General features: G+C 32.1%; 3 protein-coding genes across 17 annotated transcripts in view; all 3 read right to left on the bottom strand.

Annotated features, from left to right (window-relative positions):
• Ocrl (Oculocerebrorenal syndrome of Lowe) overlaps nucleotides 1–7,788 on the bottom strand; it is a 22,454-nt gene extending 14,666 nt beyond the window's left edge. For all 14 annotated transcript variants that reach the window (XR_013878672.1, XR_013878675.1, XR_013878670.1 and 11 more), the window contains exons 1-8: nucleotides 7,735–7,788; nucleotides 5,977–6,082; nucleotides 5,651–5,703; nucleotides 5,116–5,223; nucleotides 3,260–3,354; nucleotides 2,336–2,446; nucleotides 638–718; nucleotides 106–243 (exon numbers count right to left, since the gene is read on the bottom strand). Coding sequence is in view for 4 of the 14 variants with exons in the window: in XM_080157469.1 (XP_080013595.1) it covers nucleotides 106–243; nucleotides 638–718; nucleotides 2,336–2,446; nucleotides 3,260–3,354; nucleotides 5,116–5,223; nucleotides 5,651–5,703; nucleotides 5,977–6,051 (661 nt within the window). In the remaining 10 variants the exon portion in view is untranslated. The remainder of the gene's footprint in view (nucleotides 1–105; nucleotides 244–637; nucleotides 719–2,335; nucleotides 2,447–3,259; nucleotides 3,355–5,115; nucleotides 5,224–5,650; nucleotides 5,704–5,976; nucleotides 6,083–7,734) is intronic.
• On the bottom strand, nucleotides 7,785–13,172 carry Pop2 (CCR4-NOT transcription complex subunit Pop2). Of its 2 annotated transcripts, none has more exons than XM_080157476.1 (7): nucleotides 13,010–13,172; nucleotides 12,162–12,399; nucleotides 11,651–11,810; nucleotides 10,825–11,045; nucleotides 10,364–10,474; nucleotides 9,478–9,979; nucleotides 7,785–9,135 (listed from the first exon to the last, which is right to left on the bottom strand). In XM_080157476.1, the coding sequence occupies exons 1-6, from the start codon at nucleotides 13,084–13,086 to the stop codon at nucleotides 9,893–9,895; spliced, it is 894 nt and encodes a 297-aa protein (XP_080013602.1). In that variant the 5' UTR covers nucleotides 13,087–13,172; the 3' UTR covers nucleotides 7,785–9,135; nucleotides 9,478–9,892. The 2 variants fall into 2 exon arrangements, with proteins under 2 accessions (XP_080013602.1, XP_080013603.1); XM_080157477.1 differs by having other exon boundaries at nucleotides 7,785–8,068; nucleotides 9,646–9,979.
• LOC145316754 (putative methyltransferase DDB_G0268948) lies at nucleotides 13,096–15,897 on the bottom strand. Its single transcript, XM_080157478.1, has one exon. The coding sequence runs from the start codon at nucleotides 14,566–14,568 to the stop codon at nucleotides 13,717–13,719; it is 852 nt and encodes a 283-aa protein (XP_080013604.1). The 5' UTR covers nucleotides 14,569–15,897; the 3' UTR covers nucleotides 13,096–13,716.

Genomic DNA, 15,897 nt, shown 5'->3' with positions numbered 1-15,897 from the left:
GTGGAATGCTAATATAGTTATTTAAATTTTTTTTTTTACAACTGGTAAACAGTTGTTCTTGAAATGCAATAATCTAACAATTGTGTGTTCAGGAAAGGATCATACCTGGAACTTGGCCATTAACATTCCATGTACCCACAAAGAATGTGAATGGGTGCAAGTCTGTGAACTGGTCCTCGTTCCTGTTAATATGATAGTTGACCAAGCTCTCTCTGTCCAGTCCCACTATCGGGTTAACCAACACTGAAAGATATCACATATAAATATGGCCGGCTAATTTACTTGGTAGCTAACAATTATATCAACTAATATGGGACTTTTTCAAACGTTTTTCATTATTTTGATTTAAACAAAAGCTTTAAGTATTTTGAATATAGATGACACCTGCTCTTTCTTCAAAAAAGCCATCTAAAAAAATCTCCTTGAAATAAAAGTGCTGTCAGTTTTTTTTTAATTATTAGGTGTGAACAGTAAAATATACAACTATTAAATAAAAATAGGAGTGAGAGAGGTATGTAGACTCGTAGAGGGTGTCAACATCTTCAACAAAAAAATCTTGTTAGGCCCTGCATTTATTACCCACGGTTAACCCCCCCCCCCCTCTCCCCCATTGCATACAAAATATATTTATTTCTACCTTGACCCATAGGCATCCTTGATACAGACTCTTCCTGGCAGGATCCTCCAGAACACTGGCCTGAGTCACAGTTCTCATATTCTTAACACAAACATTAATACATTCAGCTGGGAGCGAAGCTTAACAATCTAGTGATTGGCCAAAAGATTCTCAGAAACAATTTCAGTGTGCATCTCAAAGAAGAGAACTTCACAACATTAAAATTATAGGCTTAATTGAAACATAAATTTACAGGAAGCTGTAAATAGATTTTCAACTTTCAGGGATAATTTCAAGTATTATAAATACTAGGATATTTTAAATCTCAGCAGTAATCCTGTTTCCATTAATTAATCTTAACATGTATGAATATTAAAAAAAAACATGATTATTATAAGGGAAGTAATGATACGACAAGCAAATATCAATCTTTCTAGAGCACAAAATCAGTATGCTTAGTTTATTTACCGTTCTCTAAATACTGTTTAATCCCTAACCTGTGAGTACATCCATTTCCATAATAAGATAAAATCACAGATTAATAATTCAATACATTTCCAATTTAATATTGACACCAACTAGTCACAACTAAATATTCAAACAAAATCGAAGAAGCCGTATAAAATGAAATATTTTATTCTCCTTCCCTTTCTTTATCTTCCCCAATAGATTTTTAAACCTAGATGGTTAAAAAGAAACAATAATCTCCTTAAAAGGGAATTTCCAGAAGACGAAAATTTGTATTTTTATTTTGTCCCATATGATCCAATCAAAAAATATGAGTGACGTAATTTTCGGAAGATATAATTTCTCGAATTAAAGATATTTAACCGTCCACAGGTGACCTAACATATAAATAAAAAAATGCCCTTTCGTACAAAATGTGTACAATATCTAACCCATAATGTGATAGGATTGTTTCTTCACTATTTTCCCTTTGGTACAATGGGGTGATTGTTGATTTTGACTTTTTATATTTATTTATTCCCCCTAGTTCTTCCCCACAGGTTTGAATAGTATGGCTTTTATACTGCTACATTCAATCTATTAGCTATGCTAAAGTATTTAGATGTACATGTATTTTTGTATGAGTTGTGGAGGTGCATAGTTTTACAACTTAGATTTACTAAGCGTACATTTTTACATCTTTTACTTTTTGTTGAAATAAATATTTTAATTTTTGGTTTGTAAATCAGGACTTTAATGTTTTAAAAGCTATGCTTATCTATTGTTTAAGTCTCTTAGTTAGGTCTTAGGCTATTTTAAACATATATTTAGGGAGGGAGGGGACATTGGACTGTAAATTACAGTGGTCCCCTAAGGTAATGAAACCTTTTTCTAATTCGGAAGGTAGCATAATAGTTATTTCTCGCATCGTATTATAAACAGCTTTCCGCGGATATAGAATGTACAATTATAAGATTAAAACCATTTAATCTTATGATTGTACATTTTTATATTCGTAGAAAGCTGGATATAATACGATGCTAGACATACTTTTTTCGTATGGATGAGAACCGGTTCCTATCCACCGGATTCGAATGAATACGAGAAAAACTTTTTTAAAATTTTGATTAGTTGATTAGTTGGTTTCAATAATTAGCAAAGATACTCTAAAAGTCCAACCAAAAATGTACCTTTCGCACATTTCAATATTTTTAACTTATTTAAATAAGACGTAGAGATGAAATATGTAAAAGGTCAACATCAAGTTCAAACCTGTTGTTTTGTATCTGTCCAACCATTTGAAAGTGCTGGTTGTTTCTCCATTTCTGGTTACACTGTCCGTTACTCTGTACATCTCACTCACAAAATTCTGGGTATGATATCCTTAAAAATGTTAATTATATAAGGTGTGTTAACACATCCCCAGTTATTATTCACAAAAAGATAAATTGCAAATGAATTAGAGCCGACGTTTAAAAGGGAGTAAAGCTGATTATAAGGGGTAATTCAAGGTCACTTTTATAGTTATCAACCTAATTCTTTTTGTAAACTCTCTTATATGATTGGAACTACCTGTAAAACCTTGAAATCTATAGTTAATACTTATTTCAGTTATGTAAAAATAGTTTCCAATAAAAAAAATCAGCTCCATATCTATAAAAATTAGTTCAGTACTTAAAATTTTTGTGTTTGGAGGTGTCTTTTTCCCCACTAGCCCCTAGCAGGAAAGTCCCAAAATTCAATTTTCAACGTTTTACAGGTAGATCCAATCATATAAGAGAGTTTACAACAAGAATTAGGTTGATAACTATAAAAATAAGCCCAAAAATCCAGGGCAAAATTTGATACTGAATTTTCATTTCCTATAAGTGTACAAACTCCTCCCCCCCCCCCCCTTATACTTGTTGCTATGCTCCTTGAATTTAGGGGTTTCCTATTCGACAGACACCTAATGGGCCGAAAAATAGCATAAACCATACCATAATTAAATCAAACTTAAACACACTTTTATAACTATTTAACTGTTTAAGTTACTTTTTGATTTAGGCTAAAAAAGGATATTCGAGTCACTAACAAAATTAATGTCAAGAATTACAGAAAAAATTGTGTTGATTATGGTAATGTAAGACAATAGTAGACAGTCCACAAAAGTGACTAAAAATATTAAATTTTCGTTATAAAAAAAAATAAACTTACCAGGAGCCATTTCGAATAGAAGCTTGTGTTTGTTAAGAGAAACAGAGACATAAACAGCATCTGGTCCAGATTTTATACTAGAGTCCAGGTCAAATCTGAAATTACACATTTTAAAACATGATCAATATAAAGAAAGATAACCTATTCAGTTTATTAGCAACACTGTCATCGAATGTTTAACCATCGTCATACTCCAGGAGTCTCAGATCAAAACTCTCAGGAAACTTAGGTTAATCAAACAATCAATCAATCAATCAATGAAAAGCCTCTTCTCGTCGAGACCAACTTATTCTTCCACCCCCCCCCCCAATAAAAAAATATTCATTTATATTTGCAATTCATTTTATTTCAAAATGAATAATACTATTGAGCAAGAAGTGCCAAGTTCACATGAAAGGAGAACTTTTACATGAAATATTGCAAGTTATGTTTAGATGTTAACTTCCTCAGTTTTGAGAGAACAAAATTACATTTGTTAACCAAGTATTTTCTAAATATCACCAAATGTTTTGTTGAGTTCTAGATGCCTAAGAGAAAACATGATAAATTATTATCAAATGCTATAAATAACAAAGGTACAATGGCTATATATACTGATTATGTATTTACACATTACCTTCCGTGTTGATAGTTGGTATTGTATACCACAAGAATATTTTTATGTCTCTAAGTGTATGATGATTTATTTACACAACTGTTTTAAATTAACATTTATTTAAAGCACATTAACTTACTGACCGGGTCACACTGTCGGAAAACTAAGACATTTATTGATAAGATTTAATATAAATGTCTGAATACTTTTAAAGATAATTGAAGTGTAAATGTATTTGCGTCAAAATAAACAAAACCTGGGTTTCAGGGAGAATTGTTACAGTGATATCACACAATAATTTGCACCTTATTCACTTTCTTCACTGTTATTCTTTTTGCTACACAAAACATTTTGGGAATCTTCATATAGTTACACAAAGTAATGAGTGGGATCCATCATTTCGACAAGTTTAAGAGATGATAAGCAATATAAGGAGACTTTCAAAAAATACCACTACCTACCAAAATCATTAAAAGTAACTTTTATTTCAAAAGATCAAAATAAGGGGTAAAAGCTAGTGAGGCGTGGGGGAGGTAGTTCAGGTAGTTCAAAGGTGAACAATTGCTTAAATTAAGGATTTTGCCCAGAAATGCGATAAGAAGTTTAGTTTTGTAAGAACATGTAATTGAAAATGAGACATAATGGCACTTAAATCATTTTTTTTGGCGAGCAAATAAAAATAAATTGTAACAAAACATATAAAAAATATCAATTGGTGGGAAGACAATAAAACAAGTTTTTCTTTTTTCATACTTTTACATTTGATGGTTAAAAATCAAAACCCAAAATATGTGATTCTTTTAATTATAAATCAAAGAAAATAAAACTAAACATTGATTATATTTTTTGTTGAGAACATTTGTTTGCTTAAAACGTACTTTATTTAAATGACTTGGAATTTCCAGAAGAAGTTAAATGTCATAAAAAAACATGACGAATATCTGAATAAAAATATAAGCTTTTCATAAATAAATATTTCTATTAAGTAAAAAAGCTTTAGGTAGGTACCTTTTAACAAGAAACCAAATCAAACAAAATCCCCTAGCAAAAGAAACAACCCCCCAATTGTTTTTTAATTAATACTAGTTGTTTCACCCCTAGCATATGGTTGCTTCGCTCCAAGAAGCATGGTTGGGTTGGGATGTAACAATCCCAACCCAATTTTACTTATTTTATTACTCATACCCTCAAGAAATACACCCCCTGACAAAACCCTGAGCAAGCCTATGAATCTACCTTTTCTATAAGAGTTGCAACTTACTTGAAGTTTGAATTGATGGGTAATGTTTTCTCAAGAACCAAATCATTTTGAGCTGATATTGGATAGGTCTGACTCATATAAACAAACAGGGCAGCTTCACTTCGGTTCCTAAATATCAACAATAGAAAAAAAATTATTCTTCGGTTCTTTCCAGTACGGAAGGGCCGGGTGGGGTAGTTTTTTCCCTTTTGCATAACCACTGCGGGTATATTCCTGTACTACCCATTACCCAATAATTAAGCCTAAAGTAACATTCAAACGAAAAACTATCCTCCCCTCTCCTATTTGTTTTAAAATAATTAAGAGGGGGGGGGGGGGGGAGGTTGTGCTCGACTAGGCACTTTGAGTTAAACCAAGGTCTCCCCTATTATAAAAAATAAAAATATAGACTTTTTTTATATCTTTGCGTAGCTTGACAAATAACACAAATTTTGGTACGTAATTTTTGTTGTAAAAGTGAGGGTTTGTTTATTTGTCATTAGGTCTTCACTCTTAGATAAGAATCGTAGAAGTCGAGGGTAAACAGAAAACTTACCTGACCAGAACCAAAACACGTTGAGTTTTAACAAGATCAACCACCAGCCCAGCCTAAAATATATCATTTTCAAATTATGATAAGACCATCTTAAATTAGATATAGATAAATTATAAAGATAGATTGCAGAAGGGAGGAGGGAAATCGTGATTTAACATGGATCTCATAATGCAAGTATCTACCTAAGTACAAATAAAAATTAGAAACATCCCAGACAGTTAAAACTTTACATATAAACATTTTTCTAACAATTTTTAGACACACTTGATTAAAGATTATATGGTGCTCCCTAAATGGAGAGGACAATAGTATCTAAATTATGTTACCTGGACAAGAATAAAAGCTTGATGTGGAGCCTGAAGACATCTGTTGACAATATTTAGTTGATCTGTAGAAGTCATAATTACAACATTCCTCGCCTAGTCAATATACCTATAATATAAAATAGTAAGATTTTTTGTCTGAAGCTTAAGATTTTGAGTATTACTGAACCGATTGAGTTCTCCAATTAAGACAGGGATAAGGGAAGGGAAAAGTAGCAAAATATTATTTCAGGCCTATATCATTACTATAGGCCTAAACAACCAGTTATAGGAAGGTGCAATCGGTAGTTTTGAAAACTATCAACTATGATAATATAGCTGATTAAGTGCAAAGAAAATAAAGCATAGAATAGATTTAAGGTAGAAGATTCCTAGTAGCTAGCCTAATTTAAATTGAAACTTTTTATAGAACCAATATGTCAATGTTATTTATTTCAATTACATTATTATCTCATCAAAATAATTCTTATTGTTTACTTGGGATGGTTCTAGACTATTTTGTATATTTGAATACAGAGCCCCTAGATGCTAATGGCGCAACTAGTATAGTACCTACCTATAAATAATATCATCTCAAGAAGGCACAATATAAATATTTATAAACCAATATAACACCCATAAATAGAACAGCACAAAAAAAACATGAATATGACGTTATAGAGCAGATGTTCAGTGGTCATAAAAAAGAGAACAGGAAGAAAAAGACATAAGGTTATATAAAGTATTAGAAAAGGGGGGGGTTTTTAATGCAACTGAAATTTTGCATGAGTAATCCTTGGTAGGTCTATTTTCCCTAAATCGAACAAAAAGTTGAAAAAGTAACAGCTAACGGCTCAGCCGTTTAGCCGTTTTTTTGGCTATTTTTAGGGCAAATCTTTCAAAAATTACGTAGAAATCAACATTTTAAAACATATTTTTGCTTTAAATCATGTGAAATGATACAAAAAATATTTTTTTAGATTTCTAGTACCAGCAACTACCGGCTAGAATCGTTTAAAAACTTTTTGGATCGAAAAAGACCATTATGTGGAGAGAGGTTTCGTGATTTATTTCCATAGAAAAAAGCCAAAAAATTACTAAGCGGCTGAGCTGCCAGCCGTTAGCCGTTACTTTTTGTTCGATTTAGGGAAAATAGACCTACCAAGGATTACTCATGCAAATTTTATATCGAAATTCGAATTCTAAGTGCCATTTATACATTGATTACGAGATGGTTGCATTAAAAACCCCCCCCCTTATGTACAAAGTATTCTGTAGTATGAAAGACATACCGACGGAACAAGTAAGTTGTACCCTGAATATTCTTCGGAAATGTAAATCTTCCCCTCAAAAAAATCAGCATTTTATCTTAAATAGAAGCGGAGAACATTTCCACCATAGCGTTACGGACAGACAGGCAAACACTGTGAATCATAGAGTAGCTTCGCTCCTTTAAATAGTCCGATAGGTAAGAATTCGCTAGTAACAGTCTCGACTGAGTTCTTCTTTATGAGGAAGCTTCACTTAGGTTCCAGGGTAATATTAGAATATCAAATTTGGAAATCTAAGTCTTGGAGTTGTTTTGGGCTATTTTACCTACCCCCCCCCCCCCCCTCCGTCTCAATTCAATTTGAATACTCTAGAATTTGAGAAAATTACAAAATAAAAATAATTCTATCGACATGTTACAAAACTTGTCATCATTACATCATAGACTTTCAATAATAGGCCTTAATAAGTCCAAAATTACTCAACTGTATCGGAAATTGGCAATCCCCCTACCTTTAAAGATGAAACCATAGGCCTATATTCCGATAATTCGACATAGTCTATCTGAAATATTAATAGCATGCAAATATATGGAATCTAAACATCCCATAATACTAGTACATGTAATATGATAAAAACTTGAAATATTGTTGTATATAATAATAATATGTGTTCTGTATACCAAACATAAAAATGCAATAAGAATTGAAAATATTGTACGACGAAACAAAATGACTATGTATGAATGAAGAAGAACATTTTACATTTAGGAAAACAATCACATTTATATAATAAAAATATATGACTAAAAAGAAATTATTAACTGGAAATCTGACTTTATGTGATCCTACGTGTAAACAAGTGAACTACTTAAACAAAGGAATAATCTGTATTATTATTACAATGTGATGCTCTAATTAATGTTTATTTATGTATAGTTATTATGTGGAAGAGAAAGCTAAGCAATATTAAATACAAAATATATGTAATATATTTATGAATATTTATCAGGGATTAATCAATTATACAAATAAGATCAACATGATCTTATTTCAATCTGCTTTTTTAGTTAGAAATAAAGGGAGAGGTGGTTATTGTTGATGTCGCGCAATAAAAGTATGAATAGACATTTAGAGCTCCTATAAAAATATGATCTAGAGGGATCTTATTCTTCAGGGATGTGTCATTGGACGATAAATTAATGTTTAGATCAAACAGCAGATAATGAAATTATTGGTCGAAAAGTTTAAACAATCCAATCAAGATTTAATAACAGTTTTTCAATGAAGATTAGGAAAAGAATAAAATTGTGATGATTATTATAAGTGAGGGGGCGATTGTGACACTTTTTGAAAACAAAACTACAGGAATTCAACTTAAAAAAGAGTTACAACACTGAAATTTGAAATGAAATTCGTTTTAAATAGGTACAATGTGGAACTGTAAAGAAAAGTTGGCAAACCCGCCACTACCGCCGATCCCGCAAAAAAAAAAACAATTCGGCGATAGCGGCGGTTCCGTTTCTTTGCAGTTCCACAATGTTCCACTTTAAAGTAACTGCCATACCAAATTTCAGTGCTTCAACTCTTTTTTTAGTTGAGTTCCTTTTACTTTTAGTTTTGGTTTCAAAAAGTGTCACAACCGCCTCCCCCCTTTACAGTCCTATGTTCCCTTTGCACTGCAAATATTTGACTTTGTTTTTCTAAAAAACTATGTGCAATTACATATTATATATAAGATTAATCCCTTCAAAACTCAATCTACGAGATCTCTACAATAATCTCTCCCCCCCCTTCCATGTTTCTTTATAGATCATTTTAGGACATTTACAATGGAGGGAGAATAAAACTATGAAAAGAACAGATTTGAAGGAAACAATATTTAAAACTATGGCAGCCTCAATTAAATACATTTCTACATTTATCAATTATGATAACTTTCTTGTTAATACTATCTGGCCAATCAAAAACAAACATTTATTGTTATTCATATTTTAAGCTAAAAAGAATAATTATACATCAATTAGCTGTAAGTAAAAACAATATTAAATTGAATACCAAAAATTTGAAACATATTTGTAACAAAATAACATATAAGAGAAATATTTGAAAATATAAAAATAAAAGTGTACCTGCATATTATAAAAACAAATATGATAAAACAGAACTTTTAATTATTTACAAGTCTATGAAAATTCAATACTTAGCAATGAGAGATAAGTTAAAATATTTTGTACCTTTGACTGTTTAGTTATACATAATAATTGATATTACCCAGAAATATAATCTTTATACATGCAACAAGAATTTTAAAAGGATTCTATCAAAAAATTAAAATAAGTTGATGATAGTTCAAACTAAAGAGTATTATGCAAAAATAGCTAATTTAAACAAACGTTGAAAAAAAATGTAAATAAGATCTTACAAGTTAATTTTTGGCATTATTAAAAACTATTACATCAAAGCTATGGTAATACAATTATATTGATTCTCTAAAAGAAGTATACACTGTACAGTACACTTGTCTAAAAAGTACAACCATCAGCTGTCAAGGTACATAAGCAAGATGCAGTACTACTTTAGAACAGAGAAGGACTGGTATTGTTGAGTTGAGTGCGGGACACAGCAGGACAGCTGCGGGTCACAGCAGAAAAGCTGCATGGCTGGATGCTTTAGCTGTCAGATTTGTTCCCAGATTCAGAAGAGTTATTATTTCCTCCTGCGTGGTTGGTGCCTAACCCGTAGAGGTGACCAAGATACTAAACAAAGAAATTTTAAATTAGGTTAGGTTAAATTGGGTAATGGGTAGTCCCGCAGGGTTAGGCATCGCAGGTGTGTGCCCCGCAGGCTCAGAGCCCCTCGCAATGATAAAGAAAGGGAAAAAAACTACCACCCCTATATTTTTAATTCATTAAAAAATAAAGGGAGGTTGGGTTTCAGAGCTCGATAGTCTCTTTAAGGGAAAGACCCAAACTTTAAATTACAATGGAAGCCTTAAGCGAAAGTCGTATTGGCTTGGCAAAATCTTTTAAATGTTACTTATTAGTAAATAAAAAAACTACTTTGATACAGCTATAGCTATAAAAATAGTCAACTTTTGCATACAGCATTGTATTATATTTAAAGAACCCGGTCTATTTTACCTTAGAGTCGTCAAGTTCATCGTCAAAGTACATCTCCTGCATCTTGAAGAAAGCCCGGCCTGTGAGAAGAGAGTCGGATCCTGCCTGGTGCTGGGGGCCTATTCTTTCTACCTACATAACAAACAATAATCGTGAAAATATGATTAGAGGGAGAGGCATATATGAAAATATTAAATTGTAAATACAATAAAAATTATTTGATATAGGAAATTACGAGTATAATAGCTCAACCCCTTCTAATTATAAAGCACAATTCTTTTGGTATAGTAAATAGGGGAAGTTGTTACGGGTCGTACACAATTTAGGTTTTTATGTACAGTGGGGCAAAGGCAGGAATAAAATATTATTTTACGAGTAACTGAAAGGTAGTATTTTAAGTTTTTGTTCACCAAAGATAACCCCCTTTGCTGGCTTTTATTGTACGATGCGATGTAAAAGTATCCAAAAGTAATAAAACAAACCTCTAACATATCCGCAACCTCTTGTAAACCTCCTTTCAGATTCTTGCAAGATTTCATCAGATATTTCACGTCATAAATGTTAGGAAAGTAAAGTTTTAAATTTTCAAAGAACTCTGTCTCCCCGTTGGGAAGGTTGAGGTTGGTAAGAATGCTGAGTAGGTAGCCGAAGTCGTAGACACTGTGGAAGGACAGCCACTTCACATTGTCCAGTAGAACAATACCTAAACATTGTTACTTGATATCAAAAATGCAATAAAAAATATATCATTATGAAAACTAATGGGGCCTAATGTTGCAGTGTCATACGTATGACAGTAATATAATAGTAAGAGTAGAAGGAACGCCTTTATGAAACTTATTACCACGCATACTGCAAAGTTAGGACTTCTAGACTAAGGTTTTACAACAAGAGTTGGCTGTCTATTTCATGTTACTTAACCTAATATTCTATAGTGGGGTATCAATTTCAAGCGAATGGTGCCTTTTTGGTTCTATAGATGACATCTTGAAGTCGAAGGAGAATCCCTCCCCAACGAGGTATTTATCTAACTAGGTGATATGTTTGTATCAAAAAAGCTAATTTTCTCCACTACTAATATTACATAAAACAACTAGGTAGATATTAACTGTAATAGTCTTAGCTACAAACATTTTGTAAATATGATAAATGGCATACCTACAAGATTACAAGACGAAAAGAAAAAAAATATTAGAAAAGAAAAACTTAATTTTAAAATATGTTTCTACCAAGTGACCAACATTATAATGCCTTTCATAAAAAGTGGAATAATAAATAATCCCCTAAATAACTAAAGTAATAACATACCCGATACTATTAGCATCTCAGCAAAGTGTGTTGTCTCAATACCCTCTCGTTCATGCCTCTCAAAGTGAATGCCAGAATTTTTTAGCAAGTCCACACTTTCTTCGGCGTACATGTCCTCGCTCAGGTTGAACTTGAAGTTAAACTGCCACGTACACGTTCCCTAGGTAGGTAAATGACATGATAAAATAAAAACATCTAGAATATAATAATGAGGGATTTCAATCAACCTATTTCTAGACAATCTATAATACACCATTTTTAACATATATTTTTTTTGAAAAAAAAACATGATATTTCTTTCCCTACGGGGCTCTTCTCGTCTTTACTTAATCTAACCTATTTAGTTTGTATTAAAACACAAAAATGTGTTAAAGATATCTTTTCATAAAAAGGATTATTAAGTAAAAGGCACCAATAAAATTTAATACATATTTGTATTTCATGCTGCAATAAATAGTATATACCTATTGTTGAATTGAAATAAGTATTTTATTCTCTTCAATAAACCTACCTCTGGCATTTCACCATCTTTGTTGAAAAATGTAAGTCCTAGCTGAATAATTTTCAACAGATCTACATTGCATCTAAGAAGTTGGTACTGGTAGTCAGAGCTGGACTTGAAATCTCCGATGGGTCTGGCCACCACGCCGGGGAACTCTGTGTCCATTGCAACGTAGGGGTAGTCGTTGACTATAGCACATATATGTTTAAACTCCTCTTCAAGATTGTGACTCCATACTTCTCGTATTCTAAAATTAAATGTTTCATGAAAATTGTTTACTGTATATGAACTATCCTGTATCTTACCTATGATATTCTGTATCTGAACTATCCTGTATCTTACCTATCATATTCTGTATCTGAACTATCCTGTATCTTACCTATCATATTCTGTATCTGAACTATTCTGTATCTTACCTCTCATATTCTGTATCTGAACTATCCTGTATCTTACCTCTCATATTTTGTATCTGAACTATCCTGTATCTTACCTATCATATTCTGTATCTGAACTATCCTGTATCTTACCTCTCATATTTTGTATCTGAACTATCCTGTATCTTACCTATCATATTCTGTATCTGAACTATCCTGTATCTTACCTATCATATTCTGTATCTGAACTATCCTGTATCTTACTTATCATATTCTGTATCTGAACTATCCTGTATCTTACCTATCATATTCTGTATCTGAACTATCCTGTATCTTACCTATCATATTCTGTATCTGAACTATCCTGTATCTTACCTATCATATTCTGTATCTGAACTATCCTGTATCTTACTTATATTCTGTATCTGAACTATCCTGTATCTTACTTATCATATTCTGCATCTGAACTATCCTGTATCTTACCTATCATATTCTGTATCTGAACTGGCCTGCTTCTCCTGGATCTCTTCACCCTCACCTGGTTGAGACATGTGAACCATAATTCAAACTTCTGAAATTTATAGCAAACATAGATATTAATTTATCGTATATAATCATACTAGAATAGAATTAGAGAAATTGATTTTAACACACTGTTCTATAGTAAAAACGAGGTTTAAAATTTAAAAAAAAGGTAAGGTTGAAAATAAACCTCTTCTAGATTTTCCATTGTAGAATATCTTTTAGATTTTCAACAACTAATTTAATGCTATCAACAAGATCGAAAAAGTCAGTTCTGGTAAAATAAAAGGTTATGTTTAAAGCACTTTAGGTAATTTTGTGAAACTCTTTTTAACCTTATTGACTTATATTACTTATTCTAAGTCATAATTCTAAACTTTTAACTTCTTTTGTACTATTGCATGGTGTGAGAGTATAAAAATGTATAAATCTAGATGTATATAACACATAGTTTCATATTACAAAGGTCATTTAATAACAAAATCACGAGGTATTCAACAATAAATTGCATTAAAATCATCACATTAAAGTTTTATTCACTGGTATTTCATATCACACTAAATAATACTCTATCACTAGTTTAAATGCATTTTAATTTTTAATGTAAATATTACATATTGGCACTTTTAAATAACTTTAACTACCTACATATCTACAAGTCTAGATTTTTATTTTTCCATCTTTCTAGACATAACCATGAAAAAGTTATCAGTAGCCACTAAATCTATAGAATCTTTGTCTTTTTCCTGATATCCCTTCAGGCACTCTGTTAGAAAAGCATCTAGCAACTCTGTAGCCTTATCGTCGCCTTCAAGGTTGCTGTACGTCACAAACGGAGAATATGTTCTCAACTCATTGGCTAGCTGGAGCAGAGATATTTTTCTTGGAACACTCACAGTTTCATCTAGCTTAGTCTCATTAAATGGGACAGGTATGATATTTACGTAATAATTGCGTCTATCCCAACCAATTATTTCTTTATTATAAGCATTAACGGGCCAATATCCGTCCAGGTTGGTCTTCAAAAACCGCCAGAATGTTTCATGAACATGGGCTCCAAATTCTGAGCTGGACGGACTTGATATGGATGGAAAATGAACGCTGTAGTAACAAATAATCCCATTGTCGATAAGAACACGGTTAAGTTCTTCATAAAACTTTGCTGTATCAAAGTAGTGAATTGCTCTACCCACAAGGGCCAACTGGACTGATCCATCTTGAACTGGCAGCTTTTCCGCGCTTGCCGCCAAAAACCTCATGGAATTGTGATACCCCGCTGCCTGGGCTTCCTTCACCATCGCTTCGCTGGCGTCAACCCCCAGGATGCTTTGAAAATGAGGAAAGAGGTTTCTAGTACTAATTCCAGTACCGCAGCCAACGTCGACAGCCTGATACAATGGCCCGCTGTACTTCTCCTTCAGGAACTGAACGGCATTTTTAACGATGGCCTCTGGGTGGGACGGCCGCGATTTGGCATATTTAGCAGCCTCAGACGACAGATTCCAAATAGATTTTGACATTTTTATCACTTTTTAGATACTTTGATTTTTTGTATTAAAGAAATAAAGATATTTATCACAGGAAAACGGAGATATATGATCTCTTATAGAAGTTGGTCTGAATTGTAAGTGTTAGTGAGAGTGTGTATCAGATTGGTAGTAATATGTGTGTGTATGTGTATCTTCCTTCTACCTGACTTGAGAAGTTTATTTTGGATCAGCTGATCACCCTTTTCCAACTACGGGTTCAAAGATAAAATTTTAATATAATCACACTTATCTTATAGTACTATTATTATTATATGCAGCGTCAATACGTCTGTATGTTCGCCTGTCTGTTGTTAATAATAGATACACCATAAAAAAAGGCGTCTAAAACCTTAATATAAAATCGATTTTATTTTCATAGTCACATCATAGTCTGTCTCATTAAAGCATGATATAAAGCATTATCCTGAGAAATTCAGCTATACAAAGAAGGTTTCATAATATATATGTACCAAATTTTTTATTTTTTCTGAACAATAAAGTGGTCGGATTGTGCTTCTAGAGGTCTAATTTAGCCATTCAGAGTCTAGACATTGTATATCAGTTTTAGACGTTTTTCTCAAAAAAAAGTTAATTCATAGAATTCAAACAAATTAAAAATTTTTCTATCCTAAATATTATAATGCGATAATTCTGCAAAAAAGGACTAAATTTTTGTTGTAATTTTACTCTTCTAAGGCTTTAGGAATCGCCCTTAGTGTACACTTGACACACACAACAACAATAAACACACACACACGCATTGATGTTTTATTAAAAACAGACGAATTCAGAATTCAAAACATAAGGAAAACATGAAGTTTACTTCATGACATAACTTAATATAAAAATAACTAAATACTTATTACTGAAATAAGGACTTGTAAATAGGAGTATTTTATCTTCTATTGCGGTTCGGTGTTGTCCATATTTATAGCTTGAGGGTGTTATTAAAACAGCCCAATTAAAACATGCACCGAATTAAGTCAAAGATTAATTTAAAATGATTTGAATCGCGGTCTCTAAATAGATCATTCTTATAATGGGCCATAACGGAAAATAAATAATATATAGACTGTCTATTGTGTCTAAGTTTCAATATAGGTCTGGAGCTTTCATTCTGTCTTCATTTTTAAAGCTCAACAAGAGTCTTCAGCAAGCAGACTATCCTATTAATGCCACAGGGGCGCAGTCGCTTGTTTCTGTATATAGTAAGATAGTGTAATATAGGTTTCATAAGCAAAAATTGTATATAATGTACTGCATTACTTTACAGTGGAAGATTTTTTTCTGTCCCATTAGTTTTTGAGCTCAACAAGAGTT

Source organism: Acartia tonsa, chromosome 4 (assembly GCF_053477335.1).
Source record: "Acartia tonsa isolate MP-2025a chromosome 4, ASM5347733v1, whole genome shotgun sequence".
Classification (NCBI taxonomy): Eukaryota; Metazoa; Arthropoda; class Copepoda; order Calanoida; family Acartiidae; genus Acartia; species Acartia tonsa.
The sequence above is the reverse complement of the archived record's forward strand: the minus strand, read 5'-3'. Positions and strand labels throughout refer to the sequence as shown.

Coding starts and splice junctions, on each gene's coding strand:
- Pop2 (XM_080157476.1), bottom strand. CDS start 13,086: ATGGTTCACATGTCTCAACCAGGTGAGGGTGAAGAGATCCAGGAGAAG. Junction 12,400..13,009: donor TCAGATACAGAATATGATAG/GTAAGATACAGG, acceptor ATTTAATTTTAG/AATACGAGAAGTATGGAGTC. Junction 11,046..11,650: donor TGAGATGCTAATAGTATCGG/GTATGTTATTAC, acceptor AACAATGTTTAG/GTATTGTTCTACTGGACAAT.
- LOC145316754 (XM_080157478.1), bottom strand. CDS start 14,568: ATGTCAAAATCTATTTGGAATCTGTCGTCTGAGGCTGCTAAATATGCC.